General features: G+C 39.2%; 2 protein-coding genes across 3 annotated transcripts; both read left to right on the forward strand.

Annotated features, from left to right (window-relative positions):
• Positions 1-905: 905 nt before the first annotated feature.
• On the forward strand, positions 906-3,964 carry LOC135473298 (uncharacterized). The gene is made up of 2 exons (XM_064753146.1): positions 906-949; positions 1,921-3,964. Exons 1-2 carry the CDS (start codon positions 906-908, stop codon positions 3,962-3,964), a joined length of 2,088 nt encoding a protein of 695 aa, XP_064609216.1.
• Positions 3,965-13,739: 9,775 nt separating this feature from the next.
• On the forward strand, positions 13,740-24,808 carry LOC135473095 (lim and transglutaminase domain protein ltd-1-like). Of its 2 annotated transcripts, none has more exons than XM_064752907.1 (9): positions 13,740-13,945; positions 14,064-14,176; positions 14,670-14,783; positions 17,891-18,117; positions 18,478-19,624; positions 20,014-20,179; positions 20,537-20,820; positions 21,441-21,626; positions 23,473-24,808. In XM_064752907.1, exons 2-9 carry the CDS (start codon positions 14,108-14,110, stop codon positions 23,632-23,634), a joined length of 2,355 nt encoding a protein of 784 aa, XP_064608977.1. In that variant the 5' UTR covers positions 13,740-13,945; positions 14,064-14,107; the 3' UTR covers positions 23,635-24,808. The 2 variants fall into 2 exon arrangements, with proteins under 2 accessions (XP_064608977.1, XP_064608978.1); XM_064752908.1 differs by lacking the exon at positions 23,473-24,808 and adding an exon at positions 22,440-22,795.
• The last annotated feature ends 85 nt before the right edge of the window (positions 24,809-24,893 follow it).

Genomic DNA, 24,893 nt, shown 5'->3' on the forward strand with positions numbered 1-24,893 from the left:
ATATGGTCTGATTTAATTTTTGTGTATTATTTATTGTGCAGTTACTTCATATTAATCCAAACACGGGATAGAGTTAAAGCTTTGTGAACTGGAGAAAGTGTCTAACCCACAAGCAAAACAAAAACGATATAATCACAAGTTTGTCATATATAGCTATCGAAAGTAGTCAAAATGAAGTCAAATGAACCAAAAGACCCATTTTACCAAATGAAATCGACAACATTTTATGGACTAAACATGCAGCCTACAGTTTGGTAGCTGTTGGATCTGGTGTAAACTTGCAAAAGTTAGGCTCGATCCCATGAACCATTTTTTTCTTCATGTTTTTTAAAGCCATAATTCACTGCTTTCGATACATTTTGGGCATTTTGGCGCGAAATGTGTACTATAAGACTAGCATATCGTGGAAGGTGTAATCTAAGATGATGGGTAAGATTATTTAAGAACTTTAATGCCTGGTTGGCCTTTTTTTAATGTAACTGGTCATAAGAAATGAGTGTTGTAGGTTAGCTTTATAACATTTTTGGTAATGAATTCAGTTATTCCAATGCAAAACTGTAGACTTCATCATAAACCACACACGATCTTGCTTAAAGTTAAACACAAAACACTCGAGTCCACAGGCAAATGTAACGTAGTAATAATGGGAGATAATGCAGTTACCTGAAGAGCGGACACTAGAGACTTCCCTACAGGAAGCTATAGATGTGGCGTCTTCCAATGAAGTCAATGGCCGCTCACACTGTACATAGCTCAAGTATACACCGAGCTCATACAAAATACATATACCACTTCCTCTAAATGCTGACACGCCTCACCTTATATTTCCTAGCGTAGCAGGAGTCAGTATAAAGGACAACTAAACCCAGCTATTCATCAATTATTCTGTTCCCTTCCTTGACTAAATGGTTAAGAGAGCCAAGAGATTCAGGGGACGGCGTTCTCCAGAGTAAAGGTATCTGTGGAAACACAATATTTACCTGACACTTTTTATATCAAGGTGTGACCCGTGGAGTTCGTGATAAAAGCTTCTAACAGCTTACCAATGGACAACGCCTCTAGAGTGTGGGCTGCGTACAATCGATTTGCCCTGACTTTTACATATAACGATTACCTTTGGATGATAATATTCTACCTCAATGTCTTATCCTCAGTTAAATCAATAATGATCTCGTGCATACTTGTCTAATACTCTTCAGAAAATTTAAGATGTCTTTCTGACAGCCCAGATGAGCGACCCAGCATTATTCGCTCGTGCAAAACTGGACTTCAGTGTTTGAGCGTCTAAAAGGTATAAGCCAAATAGTGAAGCCTACACCTAAGCGCATGGAAGAAGTAAACTAATGCATATATGCGCTCAATACTTTTTTTGTAGAATTGTTAAGATTTTGATCGTTTGTCTGTGACATTTAAATGTTTTCACGCCAATGCGTCGCAGTCTGATATATTACGTCACAATTACTCCACAGTTATAATTTAAATGGAAACGCCTATGCAATGTACATATTGTATTCAATTACACAACATTTATCAGACTGTTGAGAGAATCAGCTTTGTTTGATTCAACCTCCGGCGTCCAGATAAAACCTAGAATTTGACATTTGTTTTATAGGTAGACTTAACCGCATCAAGATCAGTTCAACAGGGAGGATACGACATCTCACGCAAAGACAATATTGACTGAAGACGGATACGTGCTCCAAATGACACAGTGCAAATTATGCAGCCATGGCAGATGTACAGCATGGCCTGTATACACTGCAGATTCAATATAACTTTTTATGATAGGACGAGTGGGAAAAGGGTCTTTTAAACATTTTAACGAAATCGTAAACATGTTACGATACGATTTAGATCTATATCAGGACAATTGCCACGGCCATTTTGGAACAGTATATTTGTCCAGCTTTATCATATTAGGCCTCTGATTATTGTGTCTGTCCATCATATCCTGAGACCTGTGATTATTGTGTCTGTCCATCATATCCTGAGACCTGTGATTATTGTGTCTCTCCATCATATCCTGAGACCTGTGATTATTGTGTCTCTCCATCATATCCTGAGACCTGTGATCATTGTGTCTCTCCATCATATCCTGAGACCTGTGATTATTGTGTCTCTCCATCATATCCTGGGACCTGTGATTATTGTGTCTCTCCATCATATCCTGAGACCTGTGATCATTGTGTCTCTCCATCATATCCTGGGACCTGTGATCATTGTGTCTCTCCATCATATCCTGAGACCTATGATTATTGTGTCTCTCCATCATATCCTGAGACCTGTGATCATTGTGTCTCTCCATCATATCCTGGGACCTGTGATCATTGTGTCTCTCCATCATATCCTGGGACCTGTGATCATTGTGTCTCTCCATCATATCCTGAGACTTCTGATCATGTCTCTCCATCATGTCCTGGGACCTGTGATAATTGTGTCCGTCCATCATCTCCTGAGACCTGTGATTATTATGTCTCTCCATCATATCCTGGGACCTGTGATTATTGTGTCTCTCCATCATGTCCTGGGACTTGTGATTATTGTGTCTCTCCATCATATCCTGGGAACTGTGATTATTGTATCTCTCCATCATATCCTGGGACCTGTGATCATTGTGTCTCTCCATCATATCCTGAGACCTGTGATTATTGTGTCTCTCCATCATATCCTGAGACCTGTGATTATTGTGTCTCTCCATCATATCCTGGGACCTGTGATTATTGTGTCTCTCCATCATATCCTGGGACCTGTGATTATTGTGTCTCTCCATCATATCCTGGGACCTGTGATTATTGTGTCTCTCCATCATATCCTGGGACCTGTGATTATTGTGTCTCTCCATCATATCCTGGGACCTGTGATTATTGTGTCTCTCCATCATATCCTGGGACCTGTGATTATTGTGTCTCTCCATCATATCCTGGGACCTGTGATTATTGTGTCTCTCCATCATATCCTGGGACCTGTGATTATTGTGTCTCTCCATCATATCCTGAGACCTGTGATTATTGTGTCTCTCCATCATATCCTGGGACCTGTGATTATTGTGTCTCTCCATCATATCCTGGGACCTGTGATTATTGTGTCTCTCCATCATATCCTGGGACCTGTGATCATTGTGTCTCTCCATCATATCCTGAGACCTGTGATTATTGTGTCTCTCCATCATATCCTGGGACCTGTGATTATTGTGTCTCTCCATCATATCCTGGGACCTGTGATTATTGTGTCTCTCCATCATATCCTGGGACCTGTGATCATTGTGTCTCTCCATCATATCCTGGGACCTGTGATTATTATGTCTCTCCATCATATCCTGAGACCTGTGAAAATTGTGTCCGTCCATCATCTCCTGAGACCTGTGATTATTGTGTCTCTCCATCATATCCTGAGACCTGTGATTATTGTGTCTGTCCATCATACCCTGAGACCTTTGATTATTATGTCTCTCCATCATATCCTGAGACCTGTGATTATTGTGTCTCTCCATCATATCCTGGGACCTGTGATTATTGTGTCTCTCCATCATATCCTGGGACCTGTGATTATTGTGTCTCTCCATCATATCCTGAGACCTGTGATTATTGTGTCTCTCCATCATATCCTGGGACCTGTGATTATTGTGTCTCTCCATCATATCCTGGGACCTGTGATTATTGTGTCTCTCCATCATATCCTGGGACCTGTGATCATTGTGTCTGTCCATCATACCCTGAGACCTTTGATTATTATGTCTCTCCATCATATCCTGAGACCTGTGATAATTGTGTCTGTCCATCATATCCTGAGACCTATGAATATTGTGTCTGTCCATCATATCCTGAGACCTTTGATTATTGCCTTTGTCTGTCATATCCTGAGATCCTTGATTATTGTCTCTGTCCATCATATCCATCAGAAGCACGCCATTTCTAGCGTTCCAGATAGGAACGTTTATTTACATGGAATCAATTGCAGTGCATGAACGGGCATCATTTTGATTCAGTATTTCATCATTTTATCTTACCATCATCCGGAGTTGAAAGAAAAATGAGTAACACTACTTGTGGATTAAATGAAACTTTTCAGTGGAATAACTGGATTTTTTGCTTTAACAACACAGGATCCCTAAACACACAGCATTGAAAAATATGTTGTAAAATCAAAATAAATCGTTTCTGATGTCATAACATATCTCTGAATTATAATTTGGGTTATCTAACCTATTTTACGATAAGTCTTTCATCCACAAAGAAGGCCACCAAATACGGAATGGGTTGATGCACGTGAATGTCGTACATGGCGATATCACAAAGAAAACCAGCAAGAGTGGCAAAAAACAAAATCCTGCTCTTAATTTTCAATGACAGTAAGCTATTATTAGTTCTCTTTTTGGATGACAGAAAGTTTTGTAGTGCGACTCAATTAACCAAAACGTAAAATAGACTAAAAACGTAAAGTCGCGCCTAAAAATCACTACATTTTGCAAATGTTACAACGAGATATAACATAAAAGTGACTAAGCTGTATCAACGTATGCATACATGTACTTCAGTTAAAATATGCGTGTGATCTACATAAATGTAATTCATTCGCAATAAAGTCTTATGATGTGGCAAAAAAGTGTTTAATATCACTTCCTCCAGGTCTGGATCATTGCTATACATTATGAATCGCAAAAGTTAGCCCGACTGAAGGCTTTTGAGTCATTTAAATCGCCATCAAAAACGTTGGGTTCCGTAGTTTCGTCGGTGGGCACTCATGCATATGAAACAAAATTACAATTTCCAAAAATTGTAGTTCATTAAGCCCGTGAAATGAACAAAATAACTACAACTGTGAGCCGTTTTCTTTGTTTCTTTTTGTTTTAATTTTTTCATTTTTTATTTATTTTTTTTTTTTCGTTTTGTTTTGTTTTTTTTCTTTTAATTTTTATGTTCTGCTTCTCTTTCTTGCTATTATAAAAATTCAGTGTTACATATTATTGGTCCAGCATTACTTTTGAATAATAGATTTTTGGTTATCCTCCTTATGTTAGGCTGCATTGGTAAATAATTCTTGCAATCATCACAGATTACAACGTTATACGGTTTAGCAAGTGCATGTATCATCCAATAACCCATTATAACCCGATACCTGAGGAAATACAATCAACTCTCACTGAAGGCTTTGATATCAGTGACAGCCAACATGAAAGGGAAAAAATTAATAATGCCTTAACAGTTTTCGTTGATGGTGATATTATATTGGGTCGTTTCGGTCCAGTTATTTCAAAAGTGCGATTTATTTGTTCATGGTTTCTATTGACAAACCCTTTACCTTGAAGTCTCGCTGCGTAGAACTTGTTGCTTACTTTATACCACGAGGCTTTTTTGTTCAGTTGCCTCTGTTGAAATGGAAAACGTTTGCGCCACAGGCTTTGTCTTTACATTTTGTTGTAATCGAGGGAAAATATTCATTTAACTGTTGTTTATCACGTTTTCACTTATATGATGGCGGTCATTTTCATGGGTGGAGGAAACCGCAGGGCCCGGCCTAAACCACCGGCCACTGGTATGTTACTGACGAACTTTATCACATGTGACTTACAAATATGAACATCATATTGGTGGGAGGCAAATGGTCTTCAAAGAACAATATACTGCGCAAATGGTCACATGGTCGTGGTCGACCTCATAATATCACCAAAGCCTCAAAAGGAGTCAAAGCGGGGAATGAACAAATCTCCTGATCAAAGCCAGGTTTGAACGCGCATCTCTACAGTGTGTCCTAACGACCGATGGACAAGTGCTTTTATACCCAATAGTTTGCGGCCCGCTCCCCGCCGAAAAATATGATGTATAAACCGTACTCACACATTCCGTTCTTACAACTTCAACGGTTTCGAGGATTTTTTTTACCTGTTTCCGCCATTAGAAATGACTCTTTTGAACCAGTCAGAGCTCACTCATAGTTTATACTTCACTGTCCTCTCTGTGAATGTTATACTGTTCAACCGAAGACGCCGTTTTCACTCCTATTTAAACACTTGAGCACAAACAGACTCATAAATATTAATTGCTATGGTGTATAAAGTGAAAATGACCTTTAGTTGTGAACAGATTTACATCATTGTCCTAGTTAGGCACAATGGTTGTGGGTGGAATTGCCAGTGCCGCTATGTGTTCAAGACTCCCCATAAATACATGTACACGGAGTATGTGTTGACATGCTCTTTAAAACACACCAGGTAAGTCACCGCAACACTGGGTCGAATAATTATACACAGAGAGAATTCCAAACCAATGAACATAGTTGTGAGACGTCGGTTCGTGGCATGGTATCAGTTATGCTGGTATACGTTTATCAGTTACCACAAGAACACTGGCCGATCAATAAACGATAGACCTTAATAAACAAGAATGCGTGCATGTTAAATTGTTCCATCTAAATGACTTTGACGCCATATTCCTAATTTAGAACCCATCATTGATAGCATAAAGCCGATCGTATTTTACTGGTTGAAAACAAATGGTGGGTATCCCAGATAATCTCCCAATACAAAACCTGTTTAGACGTGATTTAACCCATACCTAACCGGCCTACGCAAACAGTATTATGTAAGCAACAGAAACTACATTCTTTGTCTAAAAAGCAATAAATATTATTTAGGCTTTCGAATTGGGTGGATATTTACAGTGATAACCGGTCACGTGATAACGATGTTAGTAACTACATCGAAACGTTGTGTATAATAAACCCAAGAAGTCGTATATATCCATAAGGAACACAGCGTTAGCGCATTTCCTCACCAACTTGTAAACGCCACTGAAAGCAGTTAAATGCCACTGAAAGCAATGATAACCGGGCGATGTACCAACCACATCGTGTGACAAATTGATGGTCTACCAAAGTAATGATGTACCAAGCAGCTGGTGTCCCAAACAGGATGAACAGCATCCATGATGTACCAAACAGCTGGTGTCCCAAACAGGTGTATTACATTTATATAAAACTCATATGATGTACCAAATGTAGGATATCTTCACACGCACCAATGAACTATGAAACCAAATTTGATACCAAACATACCAAAGTGATGGTGCACCATGTTAATGGCAATGTGAATCTAATACTCCGGTGGTGCATGCACTTGATGGTGTAAGCATTCTATAATGGATAAAAGTCATACCTAAACTCATGATATACTTTAAAAATGAAGGTGTCAAGCGAACAGCTTGCCATGATGCTGGTGTAAGCCTACAACACCGTGTCAAGTTGATGGAGCAGCCTAAACAATTGTGTCAAACTAATATGTCAAATTGGACTTTCAAAACGCATAGGGTAAAAAAGGACAGTGTAAACACCAACGTGCAAAGTGAGACAATGAAACCGAATGTGTACCAATGTCTTGGTGTGATCACGTACTCATCTAGCCGTTGAACACCATTCTCTATTCGATGTGACAAGAATAAATCTCTCGTTCTAACCCCGCTTTCTTAGTTTTGCAAGCAACCACAATTTATCAGATCTGCATAAGACAACTAGTAGAAAATCTATACGCAGCCATAAAGTAGAAAGCGTTCATCTAGATTTGTATACGGGTATACTGGGCATTAAATTTACAATGTTACTTCGATGTTCAAATTTTAAACTGTTTACAGTCACATGCATGGTGGATATTAATACACAGGGGCAGACCACCTGAATATTATAGTACACTGTATTCCTACCTGTTAATTCCTTGGCTGATCCCATCAGAAACCGCTATGTATTCATATTTCCAGATTTAAAAAAACTAAAGTGATATCCCTTAGGAAGAATATTTTTACCACTCTTCCTTTTTCGACATGAACCTCGGTTTTGTTTGGAGAAACATGATATCGGTCTGTCATGACTGAACGGTATACAGCCTATTTTTTAGTATCCCACGGAGAATAAACTTGGCTTGGGTCAGGACATTGTCAAAGATCAATACTCACCGACAGGCTTCACTAGTTCATCTTTGATCCATAAAACGTCAGAGCTGGTGTAGCGTTTAATATCTTCATTCAAGCCACTAATAATACAGTTTTTGTCAACGTGAACACATTGCTTCAGGTCATAAGGATATAACTAAGCTATCTTCACAGTAAATCTTGCCCTGTATATACAAGTAATAAAAACATCACACTGACAGGTCAGGTGCGATCGTTCTCTTTTGGCCCACGGTTTAAAACCCAGAGGCCACGCCTTTAGCATCCTATCCTTGCGGTACCGCGCAAAGTACCGTCAGCGCAGTCTGTGTGTTAAATATAGCCACCAATGATGACGTTAATATGATATGAGAAAGGAAAAGAGGGTGGAGGATATCTCGGAGAAAGCTATTCTGCATCGAAAATAATTCATCAGCTATTCGATTCCGGCGAACAAAAAAAATACCGTTTGTCACGATATGGCTGATTAATTATTTCACAGGCGTTGCCCAGGTGTTCGCTCCAGCAACATGTTTACTTGATGCCAAAGCAACACGTTGTAAACAGTTCCTCTAAAGCGTCTACGTGGGGCAACAGCTTAATGAGCACATGATATGTATACAAACCCCCACTAAAAGGATGTACACATACATGGTCCGTTGTAAAGGAGATCCATAGTGCAGGTACATGTATGAAACTATGAGCACAAGCAAGCCATCACAAAAAACTTACATACCACCAGCGTCTAACAGGTTAAAAGGAGGCTCCCTTATCATAGTGGTTGACGGGGTGGCGAAATGACCCAGGGGCCCCTCATCATGCAATGCGGTTGCCTTGAGTCCAAACTGGTCGTTGGTTTCGTGGGTTTCCCCCAAGGAGGGTGTCCGGTTTCCTCCCACCATAACGCTGTCCGCCGTCGTCTAGAGGAAATACTCTTGAGTACAACGCAAACAATTATCAAATAAATAAATATATCCGTCAGTATCTTAATAGGTTTGAGGGATCTGCGTGCATTGGTGGTTAACGTGCCAGAGTGGGGCAATGACCCAAGAGCCCCTGTGAGTTCAACAAGCCGATGGTCGTGGGTCTCCCTCGGGCTCTGTCTGGTTTTCTCCCACGGCCGCCGTGTAAAGACACCAATTAAATAAACACCAATTAAATAAATAAATAACAGGTTCAAATCTTGAATTCAGTGTCATTCTCCGAGAAGAAATTTTCAAGATTCTCCTACTCCGCTTGTTTCGCTTTGGTTGTTGAGATAATAAATGGCCAAACAAAGTTGCTCCCTCGTGTAGTCGTACACGAAAATCCCTGCACAGACCACCGGTATGATGTATGTCACACGTGGAAAAGTTCGCTAGTTTATCTTGCCAAAGGCCGGTGGTTTTCTCTCAGCAATCTGGATCCCTCTATACCCATGATACACATGCACACGCTGCCATAGTGTACGTGAAAGAATTCTTGAATATGGCATTCAAAACGAAAATTTAAAAAAATCCATATGCCACCAGACACAGAGGAGTTCTGTATTATATCCTGCAGTATCTTATTAGGTTTGAGGGGAACCCGTGGTTAGTGGTTAACGTGCCAGCACGATACAATGACCCAGGAGCCCCTCAGCAATGCGATCACTGTGAATTCAAATCCAGCTCATGCTGACGTCCTCTTCGGTCGTACGTGGGAAGGTCTGACAGCAACCTGTGGATGGTCGTGAGTTTTCCCCAGGGCTCTGCCCAGTTTCCTCCAAACGTGATGCTGACCGCCGTCGTATATGTGAAATATTCTTGAGTACACGGCGTATCAAATAAATAAATAAACACCAATCAAATAAACAAATATATAAATTTTAGGTTTGACCTAAAGAACACATGTCACACGGTCATGACAGAAGAGTTCCATAGTGGTTTGCATGACTATAATGACGACAAGCCAGGAAGCACGTGGTCGGATGATGATAGTCTCTAAGCCCACACGTCCATGTACTTTTGCGTCGCTGGATCACCATAAAGAGGGCACCATGCAGAATCTAAACCTGGCCTAATCGCGGAATGCTGATATTTGGCAATCCATGCAGTACTTGTCGTATTTCCTCATATTTTTACTCTTTTTTCCCTCAATGGGTTCCTAAACCTTTTGCTATTTTAATTTTTTAAATAATTTTGCCAATTCATACTCAGCTCCAACGCACAATACGTGAGAAGTCCGGGTTTGCACCATACAGTGCGTCGTAACAAAAGGTTACAAGGCTGATATATCCGAATGCGGAAGAGCAGGTCGTATGTATGCTTGGGGTTCCATGCTGTAGGCGTACTTAGGGGTGGAGAAAACATAAAATTATGTGAAGTTCAGAGGAAAGAGTGAAAAGTTAGTTATATATATAGATTTTAATGAGACAAAAGCATCTGAAAATAATTTTTGTATGGTGAGCATTTGGGACAACCTCTTGGTACACATTGTCTCTAAATAAGAATGTTGAACAAATGTGTTCAACTTGAATTTTAATCATATTTATATATTTAAAATATTCATAAATATTATCATATATATTTGCAAATACATGTAAAATCTGATCTCTTTTATCTGATATTTGCCTTATCACCGAAGATCGTCATATGACGACGAGAAGTCATTTTATTTATTTGTCCAAGCTCTAAAATTTCAACTGTTCCACATTTACAGATCTTAAATCAACAACAATGACTCGATACATGGTCGAGTCATTATTTCTTTTTCAAATAAATAAATAAAAAAATGTTGTCGAAGCGGTCCTAGGAGCAGGTGACCGAAGGGTTACGATGATCGTCCTTCAGTTGATAGATATAGGACGCACAAGGCGCAGGTTCAATCCCGGTATTGGAAAGGAAAGTCTTTTTATTCCCGCACCCTCACAGTTTGCGGGGCTTTGGTGACAATCAGCGGTCAATGACTCCCGTAATTCTGTATTCTACCAGTTGCTTCCCATTTCTCATTGCGCATAGGCCTACCTGTCCATAGCATGTGAGAAATTTATTAAATGTTGCTGGCATACCCCTGGGGATTTTCGTCCATCCATAAGACTGATCACCAATGTGTATATGAACAGTTTGGAGTACACACGGCGCTAAAAGACAATCAAATGAATAAATAAATAAATAACCCAGAAGTGCACATCAGACAAAGGGAGATAACTCAAAAAAGCAAATGCAAATATTGCACCTAACATTAACCCATCGCAGTATAACAAAGCATAAAATCTTTGTCAACAATACACAATACAAAACTAATATTTAACTTTGCTTACATAAAGTCTGTAAGATCCGCTCACGAGAACTAATTAAGTAACAGGGTGAATTAAGTTTTATCTCAAGAATTCATACCAAATGGCCATGCCTGTGTCATTGTAGGCGAATTATGTCATGCTAATTCTCAATAATATGAACAAGAGCCCAGAGTCTATAGTTTTCTAATTGGGTATTGATCGAAATACTATATAATTCTCTCTCAGTCCACACATTCAAACTTACAAAAGGTCACTTTAATGTATAGGTAAAAGGGCGCCCTAATGTAAGCGACTGCTTTTTATCATGTATGGTTTACAGATGTCCCTCTCATATTTGTGGAAGACAAATTTGTTTATTTATTTGATTGCTATTTTACGCCGTGCTCACTTATATACACTTAATCTTTCACTTATGCGAAGGTGGTCAGCATTATAGAGCCCTGGGGAAACCTTCGACCTTGCGCTGGTTGCTGAGAGACCTTCTGGAAGACAAATGGTCTAGTCGACCTGTTATTCATATAAGTTTGACATATATATAAATATCTGCAGGAATCATGAATTTGTTGCCGTTATTTTCTGTTATATGTACATGTAATATAGCCGTTGAAATACATCTGTATAAACTTGAGAACGACCGGATTTATACATTTTTCACATTAAGTTTCTTGAAAGAGGGTAAAGTTTCAATAGTACATTTCTTCAGATTTATATTGTAGCTGATAATTTAAAGATTTACAAGTGTAAATAATGAGCATAAATCAGATAGTGACACATGGGGTACCAATATGTTTCTATCCGGGGCACTCTTTCTTGGCTCAGTCTCTAGAGTCCACACTCAAGAGCAAGAGCCCAGCTTAAGCTTATGGGCCCAAATACACATTAACTGTTGACCTATAAAGTCAATAAAGTCACTTAAGAACACAATACCGTGCCATCGTAAGTGTCGTAGACAGAAAACGCCCTCGCCTGCACTTCTTAACGCCATGTATACATATTGACCCACCGTATAGGGTTGAATATCAATAATTGTTAGACTTTCAGTTTTGGGAGCCCAATGTTTAAAGCCAACATTGTCCATGTGTACCGGTCCTTACATCGTGAAGTATATATATACGGTCATGGACATATCTGAAGTAGAGCAATGCTACTTTATATGCATTACAATAGCCGTATGTGCGTTGTTGGACAAGCCGCTATAAATCAGACCCGTTGTCACTTTAGCTGATAAACAGTGTACATGCAGGAGGCACGTTTAACTGTTTACAGCATGGATGTATGTAGACCTATAGCTAAAATACACAAGCCATATAAGCCTTTAGTTTACGCGTATCCGGAGGAACCCATGTAACATTTCTGACACATGCAAATTTAATACCCCACATTTTGTCCTTTACTGGGACTGAACAGTATTTAACGTTACCATATCAGCAACCTCTCGTGGGATTTGATGTATTATTCATGAAGAGTGAAGAAAAGACTCCGGTAAATGGCCAAGTAAAACATTGCTGACGTTGTTTTATTTGGAGCCTTTCCAAGGGGGAAAATGTAAGTGGGGTTTTGATATACAAGCAGAAAAATGTCTCCATGTTTTCCTAACTATAGGTGATAAAATCAGCTCACTTCTGTGTTTGAAAGTCAGGAAAGACTGGTTGATGTATCTGCAGGTAAGACTTTTGGTTATAGCTCAGAATTAACTGTAGAATTTGTTTACTAGTAGGCCTACAGTGGTTGTCATTCCTGTAATAATTATTTACTGTGCGTTTTGTTTCTATACATGAACTGCATTTAGGCCTACGCGCGAAAATGGACGACTTATGGTTTGATTTATTTATTTATTTATTTATTTGACTGGTGTTTTACGTGCGGTCGCTGCGAGGTCAAGTCCAGCTCATGCTAGCTTCCTCTCCGGCCGTACGTGGGAAGGTCTGCCAGCAATCTGCGGATGGCCGTGGGTTTCCCCCTGGCTCTGCCCGGTTTCCTTCCACCATAATGCTGGCCGCCGTCGTATAAGTGAAATATTCTCGAGTACGACGCAAAACACCAATCAAATAAATAAATAAATAAATATCGTGACGACGGGCAAATATAGGCCTACATGTGTCCAACACCAATCTGATTTTATGCAATCAGGAGATCGCTATATAAAATATTCTACCAGTTCTTATACGATTCGTATGGGGTACAAATTATAGTCACCGGTGCTTATTTCGATATTAGCGTCTTTGCCTCTATAGGCCTACCTTTTTTCCTACGTGGGTTTTCTCCGTGCTCCGCCCGGTTTCCTCCTAATGTAATGTTGACCGCTGTCGTATATATGTGAAATATTCTTGAGTAAATAAATACCATATATCACACATCAGAATTATAAAAACCATAAATAACTACATTAAATAGTCAAGCATTTAGCCACTCTAGGACTACAACATTAACTATAATATTATTACTACAATACTAAAGGTATAGTACTCAGAAGAAGCTCTGAAGATGTCCGTTTCTCGTGGCCTTTTTGGTGTGCCTTTTTCAATAGCAGGATCAACCTGCGCAGTGGCCTGCGCAATGGATGAGAAAGGACATCATAAGTTTGAGGCGGGGGAAACTGCAAAAATGTTTTGGCTTTTACAGTAGTGGGGTCAAAGCGGCTGTGTACAGTTTTAGGAGACTTATGATTTAAGATATCAGAGATGTTGTACGCACATGGATATAGATGAAGGAAATGATAGTTTTCTGAACGGCCGACAAAAATATCAGGCAACTCACGAAATCAAGACACTCGGTGAGGCTCTATGGTTCAGAGAGTAGCGTCCATTGTCGACTGTAACAATCAAAATCTCTTATTACACCTGTAGAAATGTTTGCGAAATATATCTATAGTTCTAATGTTGCATTCTCAGTTTCAGTCCAATATTCGTACAGCAGTTGACTGTGCTCAGTGAAGATGGGATGCGGCACATCTAGTCAGTCTCAAAAGAAACCTAAGGTGGACCACGGTTTAGATGTACAGGATGTGAGTACTTGTCAAGTCTGTGCATATTCTGTAACGTTCTTTTTGAGAATGCGACCCCGGAGATGTTTGGGAAAAAATCCATATTCGCTAATCAAATAAAATTTTCTTTATTTACCAAGAATAGCTGAAATTATTACCTTTCAGTGAATATCAGGCTAGTACCTGTACTATTTATAGTGTTAAAATGACTCTAAAGTTTGAAATATTTCTAAATTTTATGAAGTTTATTACCGATTTGGAATTGTAATGTGTACACACGAGACTTATTTTGTGAACGGTAAATATTGGAGCTATTCTAAAATAATGAAAGCGAGTGGTAATACTTGCATGTATATGTATATATTTCATTGTCACCTTTAATATTAACTGTTGTAATTAATTTGTAAGGCTTACTATAGCAATCAATCTAGTTTCAGGTGTGGTTTAACAACTTTTTTCTCTAACCGCGGACACCTTCTTTCATTTTATATCTCTGGTTAATTCTCATTTTCAGCTGACAGTTCCATGTACAGAACAAGGATATCCGCCACCATTGCCTCCTAAGGGCCGTAAAGCAGATATCTACAAGCCGAGTGATTTCAAAGAGATAGAAAATAATGCTATTAACGTGAGTCGTTCTAAGGCATGCCTATTTTGAGAAAACTGTTATGGATTACAAGCCTTGTAACAAAGAGTGACAGTACATGTCTAGACATTGATTTGCTGATTTGTTTTGCTGATTTTGGTCAAGCAATGGCATGTACATGTACCTTTCACTTTGTCTTGACTGGCTGTACATGTGTCTATTTAAAATATCACACATAGACTATATTCACCGTAGGGACACACTAAAGATGAAAAAACATAACAAAAAAAATATAGGATATATATATATATATATATATATATATATATATATATATATATATATATATATATATTTTTAAATGACTATCTGGCTATCAAGACAACCTCGGAAATGGACAATTGTGAGTCGTGACGCATCGTTATCTGTGTATCTATGTATCCACAAAAAATTGAAACTTTATGGGAAAACAGTTGGTGCCATACCCCGGACACGAAATTATATCTATTTATATAGTATAAAAAGGGGAAAATGACGATATAGTAACCATGAAAACCACGGAAATAAACAAATGCAAGTCGCAACACATCGTCATGTGTGTATGAAGATATTCACCAAATACTAAAACTCCACACAGAAAACAGTTGGAGTTATAGTCCACACACGAAATCATATCTATTTATATAGTATATATAAGGAAAATGGTAAAAAGTAGTTACCATGACAACCGCAGAAATGAACAAATGTGAGTCCAGACACATCGTCATCAGTGTATCTATGTGTCTACCAAAAGTTAAAACTGTTAAAAAATTAAAAAAAGTTAAAAGTGGAAAACAAGTGGAGATATACTCCCGTTTGATTCCAATATCAGACCAAAGAGGGTTAAAACTTATTTGCTCAAATATGGTCCGTAATATATTTTTTTTTCGACTTTTTCTTACAGGGAAAAACTGTAATGGGTATTTGAAAATATTTTTGTGCGGTGGGTATTTGGGACCAACTCTTGGGTCGGGTCACACCTAAGAGCTTAAAAGAGGAAGTTGTAGCTCCCTCGCTTGGCGTTTAGCATGAAGGGGATAGTGAAATGATTGGTTGATGGGTATCATTATAATGGCTTAAGTGGGGCACCTTACTTACCTTTGGTAAGTCGTCTCAGTGACGCAGCACTAAATCAAAGAACGGTGGAAATCCGCCCTGCAACAGGGAGGCACATTACACCTACACGCACTCTAAGGACACCTTTGTCATGATATGACTGAAAAATGTTAAGCCTCTTAGTATATATCATCTTTGTTTAAGAATGTTCGAAGTAAGGATGTGATGCATGTCTAATAAATTTATTTGAATGTTAAATTGCTGTTTAAATCCAATTACCGTCATTTAATCTGAATCGTGAAAATATTTATGAATATATTAAAACTATAAATATGATCAAAATCCAGGTTGAGCATATCAGTTAGCCAAATTCTAGTTCAAATATATTTATTAAACATGTGTCATATTCTCATTTATGATTTTTTTTTTTTTTTTTTTTTTTGATTGGTGTTTTACGCCGTACTCAAGAATATTTCACTTATACGACGGCGGCCAGCATTATGGTGGGTGGAAACCGGGCAGAGCCCTGGGGAAACCCACGACCATCCGCAGGTTGCTGGCAGACCTTCCCACGTACGGCGGGAGAGGAAGCCAGCATGAGCTGGTCTTGAACTCACAGCGACCGCATTGGTGAGAGGCTTCTGGGTCACTACGCTGCGCTAGCGCGCTAACTGACTGAGCCACGGAGGCCCCTCTCATTTACGAGATTATTACGCGAAGACAATCTGTACCAAGAGGTGGCCATATATACCCATCATACAAAAATTATTTTGAAGTGTCATTTTCTTTTTTAAAAAAAATCTAAAACAATATTGAAGATCACATTTACATCCCACTTTCGCACTTTTACATGTACGTAATTTTTATGTTTTCTCGACCTTTAAATCGAAAACGAGGCTTAGTGTGCAGATTAACGTAATGGCGGGAGTAAAGTATAAGTTTGCACCTCAAGCCTAATTTATAATAATATCAGTTCAATATTGCGCAACCCTATGTGAATAGAGTCTGTGGACAGATTCAGTACAAATACGAAATGGCTTCCACTTACATTGCATAATGGGGACTAACATATTAGGGAGACAACTGATAGGTAGGAATTTCCTGATTTAAGCTTTGGAAACTCGGAAAGGAAATAATCCTGTACAGTCTGATTACACTTTTAAACGCATACTGTGTGGTCCATTTGTACCTTTTTTTTTTAAACAAACAAGATTCTGTAAAGGCTAGATTCTTTGAAACCGACTACCACAAAAATATGTAAAAAAAAAAAAAATATCTACGGATCTTACTGTAAGCATTTGATTTATTTACTTATTTTATTGTACTTTAACGCCGGGTACATGACAATTTTTTTCTTTTGTGATAGTGGTCGTACTGGTCAGTTGTATGGGAGTGCCTAGTAAACCACCGACCTTCGGTAGATACTATCGAACTTTCTGACCTATGTTGTACAAACGTGCACACCATATTGGCAGAAGACAAGTGGTCTTCAGCTATCGTTAGAATGCACAAACGGCCGCACGAACGTCGTCTGTCGCTTATCACAAAAAACCCACAAGCAGTGAGAGGTGGGAAATCCACAAATTCCCTGCCCAAGGTTTGGTATTTGACTGTATTTATTTTGTTCAATGTCTTGTGTAAACATTTCATATGATGTATCAGTCCTATAAGTATTGTCCGATGTGTTTGAAATACAGATATATTATTATCATGGCCATTTTGTTAGTATTACCATACTCGCAGCAAACCACATTCGATAAAAACTTAAGCGAATCCATATTGTCCATTTTTCTATCATAAAAATGGTTCCATTTTGACAGTTCAAAATGTGGTTGGACTTGTGACTGATTGTGGTTGTGTTGTGGTTGTGGTTCCGGCGCACAGCTGCAATATTTCGTTACTTACACCACAGAGCTGTCCCGAATAATATACGATAGTCATTATAGAGCCTACCCATAGTTGGTATTTTTAATGTGTTATTTTAATATGATTTTAATATGAATCTTGCACAGTAATTAAGATGTTAATTAATTCAGATCCATTGCTTATTTTAGACGCCTGACATCTTCCTAGACAGCTATGACGCCTTAATAGCACACCTCACAAGTGACGCACGAAATGACCTTCAGAAGGTCAGGGCGATATTCGTCTGGTTGGGCATTCAGAACAAAGGCGGTAAGAAAGGACCAAAAGCTGAAAATCCAGACACTCCGAGAGCCTATCTGCAACTGATCGACAAGAAACTGGGCAGCTATGCTTCAATGTTTGCCTTGATGTGTAGGTAAGACGTGCCCCAGGCCGTTGTTAGGTTAAAATCTAATCTCCAGGTTTTCATTTGTTCACTGGTGGAGAATGTTATGGATGGAACTGAAAGGCAAGAATCTCAATACGATCTAACTGTAATGTCTCAACAATCTTTTCTCGCAAATATTTAGTATTAATGTTTTCCAAGATTTAACTGAATGCTAATTTAAAAAATGTACATAAATAAATAAATAACACGGATTATAATATTTAGAGTGGTATTCCTCCTACTTGTAGTCATTTGTGAAGTTGCATGATGACAAATTCGTGTTTATATTCAGAGGAAGAAGAAGCAAGTCTATATTCATATTCTGATCCGATTTTACTTTTACTTTAGGAAAGCGAAGGTGCCTTGTGTCATTATCAGAGGCATTGGCAAAAGTGCTTCTTATGAAGTCGGGGACACAGACTTAGACCATCTTAAAAACAACTGGAATGCCGTTTTTGTAGCTGGTAACTGGAGATTCGTTCATACATTGTGGGCGTACATGTCGCTTCTGGGTCACAGAAGTGGAAACTGGACTCTGGTGGAAACAGGTGGAGTAAAGACTCAAGAGAAACAAGAAGCATCTGTTGGTCAGTTAAACTTTCAGCTAAATGATTATTGGTTTTTGACTGACCCAGAAAAGCTGTTCATAAGCTGTTTCCCAGACAACCCAAAATGGCAGCTGTTGGAGAGAACTCGATCTCTTCAGGAGTTCAAGGAAGTCCCTTTCGTCAGGAAAGCTTTTCATGCTTTGGGTCTCAAGATAAAGTCAGTGCAGAAATGTTTACTTCAAGCGGAGAAAGGAGAAGCCAGTATAACCATAGAGGTCCCGAAGATTCATTCAGGCAAAATAAAGTTAACGTACGACTTGTTTTTCAAGGATTCAGAGGCGTCCGAGAACACGGTGGACAATATTCAATTGGATCGATTTGTCTTCATGAATTACCGAAAGCAAGAAGTGGAGTTTTCTATCCGCTTTCCGGTTGTTGGTATCTACAAAATTTCAATATTCGGACACGATATTGAGGAGAACAGTGAGACGATGGACTGGTTGTGTGATTTCCGCATTGATTGTAGCTCTGCAAAGGAAGAGTGCCAGCCATTACCGGACTGTCCGGATATCGGATGGGGACCGAGTGTGGAGGCCCAGCAGGTGGGAATGGAAGCCATCACCCATCAAGAGGGACTCATCCCGCTCAAGAGACGTCAGAAGTTAGATATACAGTTCAAACTTAACAGGCCGACAGAGCTGAGGTGCGAAATGCTGCACAATAAAATTCAGAAGTCTGACCTGAAAGACTTCGTGACAAGCGAAGTGACGCAGAAAAAAGCCAGTGTTAAGGTGAAAAAGTTGCCGGAGCCCGGAGAGTACGCTTTAAAACTCAACTTCCGACAGGCGGTATCCGGGAAAGAATTCGTTAATGTGGTCAATTATTTGATTATTAATCCACCAGAGGAGCTACCACCTCCGCCAAAGCCAAAAGAACCAAGACGAGAGGTATGACATTATACACTCTGAAAAATCTTTCTGCGTAAATCATTTGCGCATCTCTTTTCGATAAAGTTTTTTTTTTTTTTGGTCTAAAAAAAATGTACACCTGCCATATACAGATATACTCACCTCTGAATCTGAAATTTAACGAAATAGCATGTGACAAATGTAGGTGATCTGATGCAAATGCATGTAGTTTAGGATTCCCCTTGATCAAAAAACCTTTCTTTCCAGAACGCACGATGTGTGCTGGTTAGGTTTTGCTGGATGATAGAAGTTATCAGCACTTCCACAAGCTTCATAAGCGGGTGTGTCGGCGTAGATTATTGATCCATAAATGACTTGTGTATGTGTGTGTCTTATTTCATGTCACATGTGTTTTGTTTTCCTCCAAGAATCCGTTTCTCCAAAACATTCGTAAGGTTCTGAAAGACGCCATCGAAGGAAACGATATGGAACAAATCGAGCGCGCAATGGCGGCATTCCTGAAACAAAAACTGGAGGATAAGGGTGAATTGGCCAGTGCTCAGAAAAGACTAGAATATCTGCAGCTGAAGAAAGGTAATATACCTGACCTTTAGGAGACAAAATCATTGAGAATTGGAAGATAAACGTTTGCAGGAATGACAGTAGTTACGCTCAAATTACTAAAATTATCATTGATATTAGAATTTGATTGATTAGTAGTAGCCTGAGCATTGATTCCAAGTGCAGGCAGAATTTGTATTTACACATGCACTTAGTTTGTCTGATCGATACTTATGATTTGTAATTTTTTTCATTCTAGCTTTGATTTGATGGAGGCGGCGAAATTATGATATTGCGGCAGTAAGTCTATGTATTCTAAAATAGCCATGTTCTAAGCCTGTTTTCGCTGATAACAGTTCCAACGATCGACACGATGATTTCTCTTGACAGCCCTCCACGATGCAATAAGCAGACGCCACGTGGACGTCCTCCGTGTTGCCATCGATAACGCCAGAAACTCAGAGCACGTTGACGAGCTCAGTCCGCGTCCTCTGAAGGAAGCCGAACGCTTACACGCTCACCTGAAGAGTGTTGACAAGTCCCGTCATCCCATTCTCAAGCTCAACCAAAGAACGATATCAGAGATTGCTAGTTACAAGCAACCAATTGCGTTAATCAAGGATGTAATGACAAGCACTTTTCTCCTGCTCGGTGAAAAGAAGCAAATGTTAGAGGTAAAGAATGAATGTTACTGAATGATTATGGTTTAATGCCACATTGTCAGTATTGCAGCCATATCGCCGCGGTAGATATACAGCAACATACTAGTTTTCGTTTATTTAATAAAGAATATTTCTTTATCAAGTTGTCAGGTTACAGAGAGAGGGAAACCTAACAAAACCCAGATGAAACTGCGACTCTACATCATACCTGACATCCCCGTGAACTAACGCTGCAGACAAATCAGCTGGAGCTGGATTTCATTGCTCAAATGCCGATGTCCTGCAGCGAGAAAAACTTGTGCCACCTTGTGGTCCCATGTTTAGCTCTTATTCGTATATACAATATCCGTTGATGATGATGATGATCGTCGGTTATTGTAATGTTTTACTATATGGCGGGGATTACGTCCGTAGATGGTGATGATGAAGATGTGTTTACCTGAATTACAGTTTCACATTATGTGATGATAATAATTGTGATGATCGCTTACTATAAGTGTTTACCCTAAATTTCATTGTATTCTGTTTTATTTGATGATGGTGATAATTATGGATTACTTTAGAATTTAGAGGAATTCGAGCAATAGATGTCATTGTGATAATGCTTAGAATTGTTATTTTTTCCATTTTAGAAATGGACTTATATCCAGACCTTATTGAGGAAAACTGGTAAATACAACGTTAAGCGGAGAATCCTGGTATTCGATACCCAAAACCTTCTGGATGGTACAATCGAGATGGCCAGTCATTTCCTGGCTGGTCACAGTATGGCTGAGGTTAGTGAGTGCAGCGCTGGAGCAGGGACCTTCTTCAAATGGGTAACCATCATCACTTATCTATACTCATTCTCACCAGAAAATCAGATGTAAAATCAATGGCGTAAAATCTATGGAGATCATGGAAATTACAAGTTTCCTCGCTACGCAGCTGTTAAGCTCGCGGTACTTCGAGCTTCCACTCTAACCGTTCTTATAGTCAGTTAATATATTTGTGTCTCAAAACAATTACAAAGTGATTAATCTTTCATATGCTGTGGCATAGTCATATACGGATGATGAACGTGATATCTACTTATAGTGTGTATTTATCTTAGCGCAGTATACAGCTAGAGGTCATTTCCACTTGAATATCAGTGTTTCGTAACTTCTTTCATTAATCACGTCGACTTACTGAATTTTAAATGTCGAGAACCTGGTTTCCGAAAACAAGTAAACGGGAGAAATGGACTATAAACCACGTGTATTTTGTATGAGTATAGAATGCGTAACCTGGCGCTTGAATTGATTGATTGACTTTAACTTCGCGCCATACTCTGTGAAAGCAACCGTGTGCAAAAACTACACAAGATGTGTACCACTGGGACTCATTAATTGTGACAAATTTGCACACGAACATTAATGTGTACTTTGAGTATATCATATTTGTATACCTATACTTTCAGTGTGTACCAAGTTGTGTACCTCTGATACCCATCTTGTTTACATAGCGAGCTACACTAACAGTTGTGTACGGATTTGCTTTTGAGAGTACTCAAGAACATGACGCGTATAGAATGGCGGTCAGTTTTATGGGTTGAGGAAACTAGAGATCCCGGGGTAAACCACTGAACTTTTGCAAGTTGGTGTATAAAGGGAATGACAGTTGAAACCTCTGTGAAAGAAACACGGATATCCACGACGATCAGGGGAGGGATGGGTCAGGAGCAAATTTCCCAGTGACGAAAGCCCTTAGCTTCATACGACGGTAAAACTTCGTTCAAATGACCTGACACGAAGACCTTTACATGTAGTTAATGTATAAAACTTGAAACGACTTATTATGCAAGAAACTTGCATGCGTGGAATCAGGTCTTGAAACTACACGTGTACTATAGCCCATGATTTGAGACCTTTATTACGCCAGGTAAACACTTACGAGAGGTGGCACCTTTCAGCGGTCTATAAATTCCTTGTTTGTTGCTTGGGATCATAAAAACCGGTATCGTGCGATGACTGAGTTTGCCTTTATGATATTGGATATTGATATAGGTGGAGACAGTGCCTTTGATCTGAGGGGGAACAATGTTTACGATATAATCCATGCTTAACCAGAGAATTGCATGAGTCAAGAACAACTTTCCTCTTAAGATAAGTTGAGACCGCTTGCATGAAGTGAGCGTAGGCCAAGTTGGTTGTAACTGCCATGGCGACATATGTTGAAAACGATCGCTGTGTGAAAGGTTCCCTACCCTGTGAGTCCCAATGTTAAATCGTTGCCCAACTCATGACAATCCGGATCACCAGGTTTTCGCTATTTTTGCTACATCTTCCGCCCTTAAAATGCCACAAAGATGTAAAATGAAATTAAAAAGTTGCGTCTAGTGCTGAGAAAGGATACGTTATACAGCGAAGAAAATATCATATTTTAGTTACCGGTACAGTCAGTTTTTGGCGCAAACTCCTATTTTTGTTGGTGAAATAAATACATCTTAAACTGAGGAATGTTTTGCGTGATATTAAAAAAAATGGATTGAAAAACAGTATCCGGATGTTGCAACAGAAACAAGGCCAAAATTTTGCATTGTACTGTAGTTGCTTTATTATCTGTCAGATTCAAACTGAGTATTAACTACCTAATTCCACACATTTACTAACATATTTTTAATCTGTCGTTTCTGTACAACAGAGCTCCGGTATAATAAACGAAGCGGGGTATGGGAAGGGAAGTGTACAGAAGGAATCGAGTGAAGACACAGACGCAGGAGAGGCAGCGGACAACACATCTCGTGACGTCACACCGGCTGACGTCACGTCATCTGGTGTGGAAGAGTCACCAGATGATAATTAATATGTATATATCTTTGTGCCAGAGAAGAGAGACATCTAACCAATACACTAAGAGAAGATTGAACCAGTCAGGCTATTATAACATGAGCGTGTGGCGGGTGGAGGAAGGGAAAGAACTATGTGACAATGAATTCTTTAGGTGAACATGCTGAAGTAAGTTCTGACGGAAGTGAGCTATACAGAAAGTATCACAGTAGCCTGTCTGAAGTATGGTATATTTATACTATGCAATAATTTTATGAGGAGTGGCTGTTAGTTTAATGGTATGGAGTTCAACCACATTACTTCGAAACAGGCCTAGGTTTTGTGATTTGCTTCATAGCAGAATTCAAAGTTTAAAGAATAGATAAGTTAATAAACTCATCTGCGCTCATCGGTAGTCTTATGCCTTTACGTTGATAAGCAATGAAAAGTTGAAACGGACAATAGCCGTGAAGTTGAGCACATCTGCCATTTTTCTCTAAATGAGACTTTCACTCGCGCTGCTGTATGTTACGTGAGCATGCATGCGAGTCTCGCTCTGCGGAGAGCTGCCCACTCGGTGTTGCCATTATGGCCCAATCCTTTGTCACAAAAACTCATAAAAAAAACCTTTGCTCATATTCTTCCTCGTGTAAACCGCTGTATCCTAGTGTCACCGTCATTTCAGAAAAACAAATACAGGAAATAGGATTTGAAGAGTTGTAAGATTCACCCAGCCAAAGTTAGCGACTAGTTACCTATTCCCTGTTCCTTATTCTAAGATAGGTGAGGCTTCAGAAGATGCACTCGCATGTCGACTATTAGCTTGTTTAACAGTATAAGGCGTCTGCGCATTTCCACTTGATAGCCGATTTTCTGACCATCTTTTCATATAAGGGAAGTTAAATATACATTATTGTCCACCAGTTACACCAGTCAGATAGTTTCAGAGGAAAAGAGGACCTTTAAATCTGGCCTGTGGTCGTCTGTGGTCCACACCAGTCCAACTTTAAAGTCAATAAAATGGAGTCATCCAGACTATCTAGACCGCAAAATGACCGAGATATGCAGTAAAACATTAACGTCTAATGAGTATATTGAAAAAAAGCTCTGGTGACAAAACCTTCATTTGTGCCACCCAAGAAAGACATTGCTTGCCAGAAGAATTCAGTATTAAACATTCCAGGAAATTTTTATTGGGTAAGAATGGGGTCTTCATGTCCTCTATGATCCTTAATTACGGCCACCATTCTCCATCGTCTGTAGAGAAATGATCATGTAATCGCATTTTGTGCCACT

This window comes from Liolophura sinensis, chromosome 8 (genome assembly GCF_032854445.1).
Source record: "Liolophura sinensis isolate JHLJ2023 chromosome 8, CUHK_Ljap_v2, whole genome shotgun sequence".
Classification (NCBI taxonomy): domain Eukaryota; kingdom Metazoa; phylum Mollusca; class Polyplacophora; order Chitonida; family Chitonidae; genus Liolophura; species Liolophura sinensis.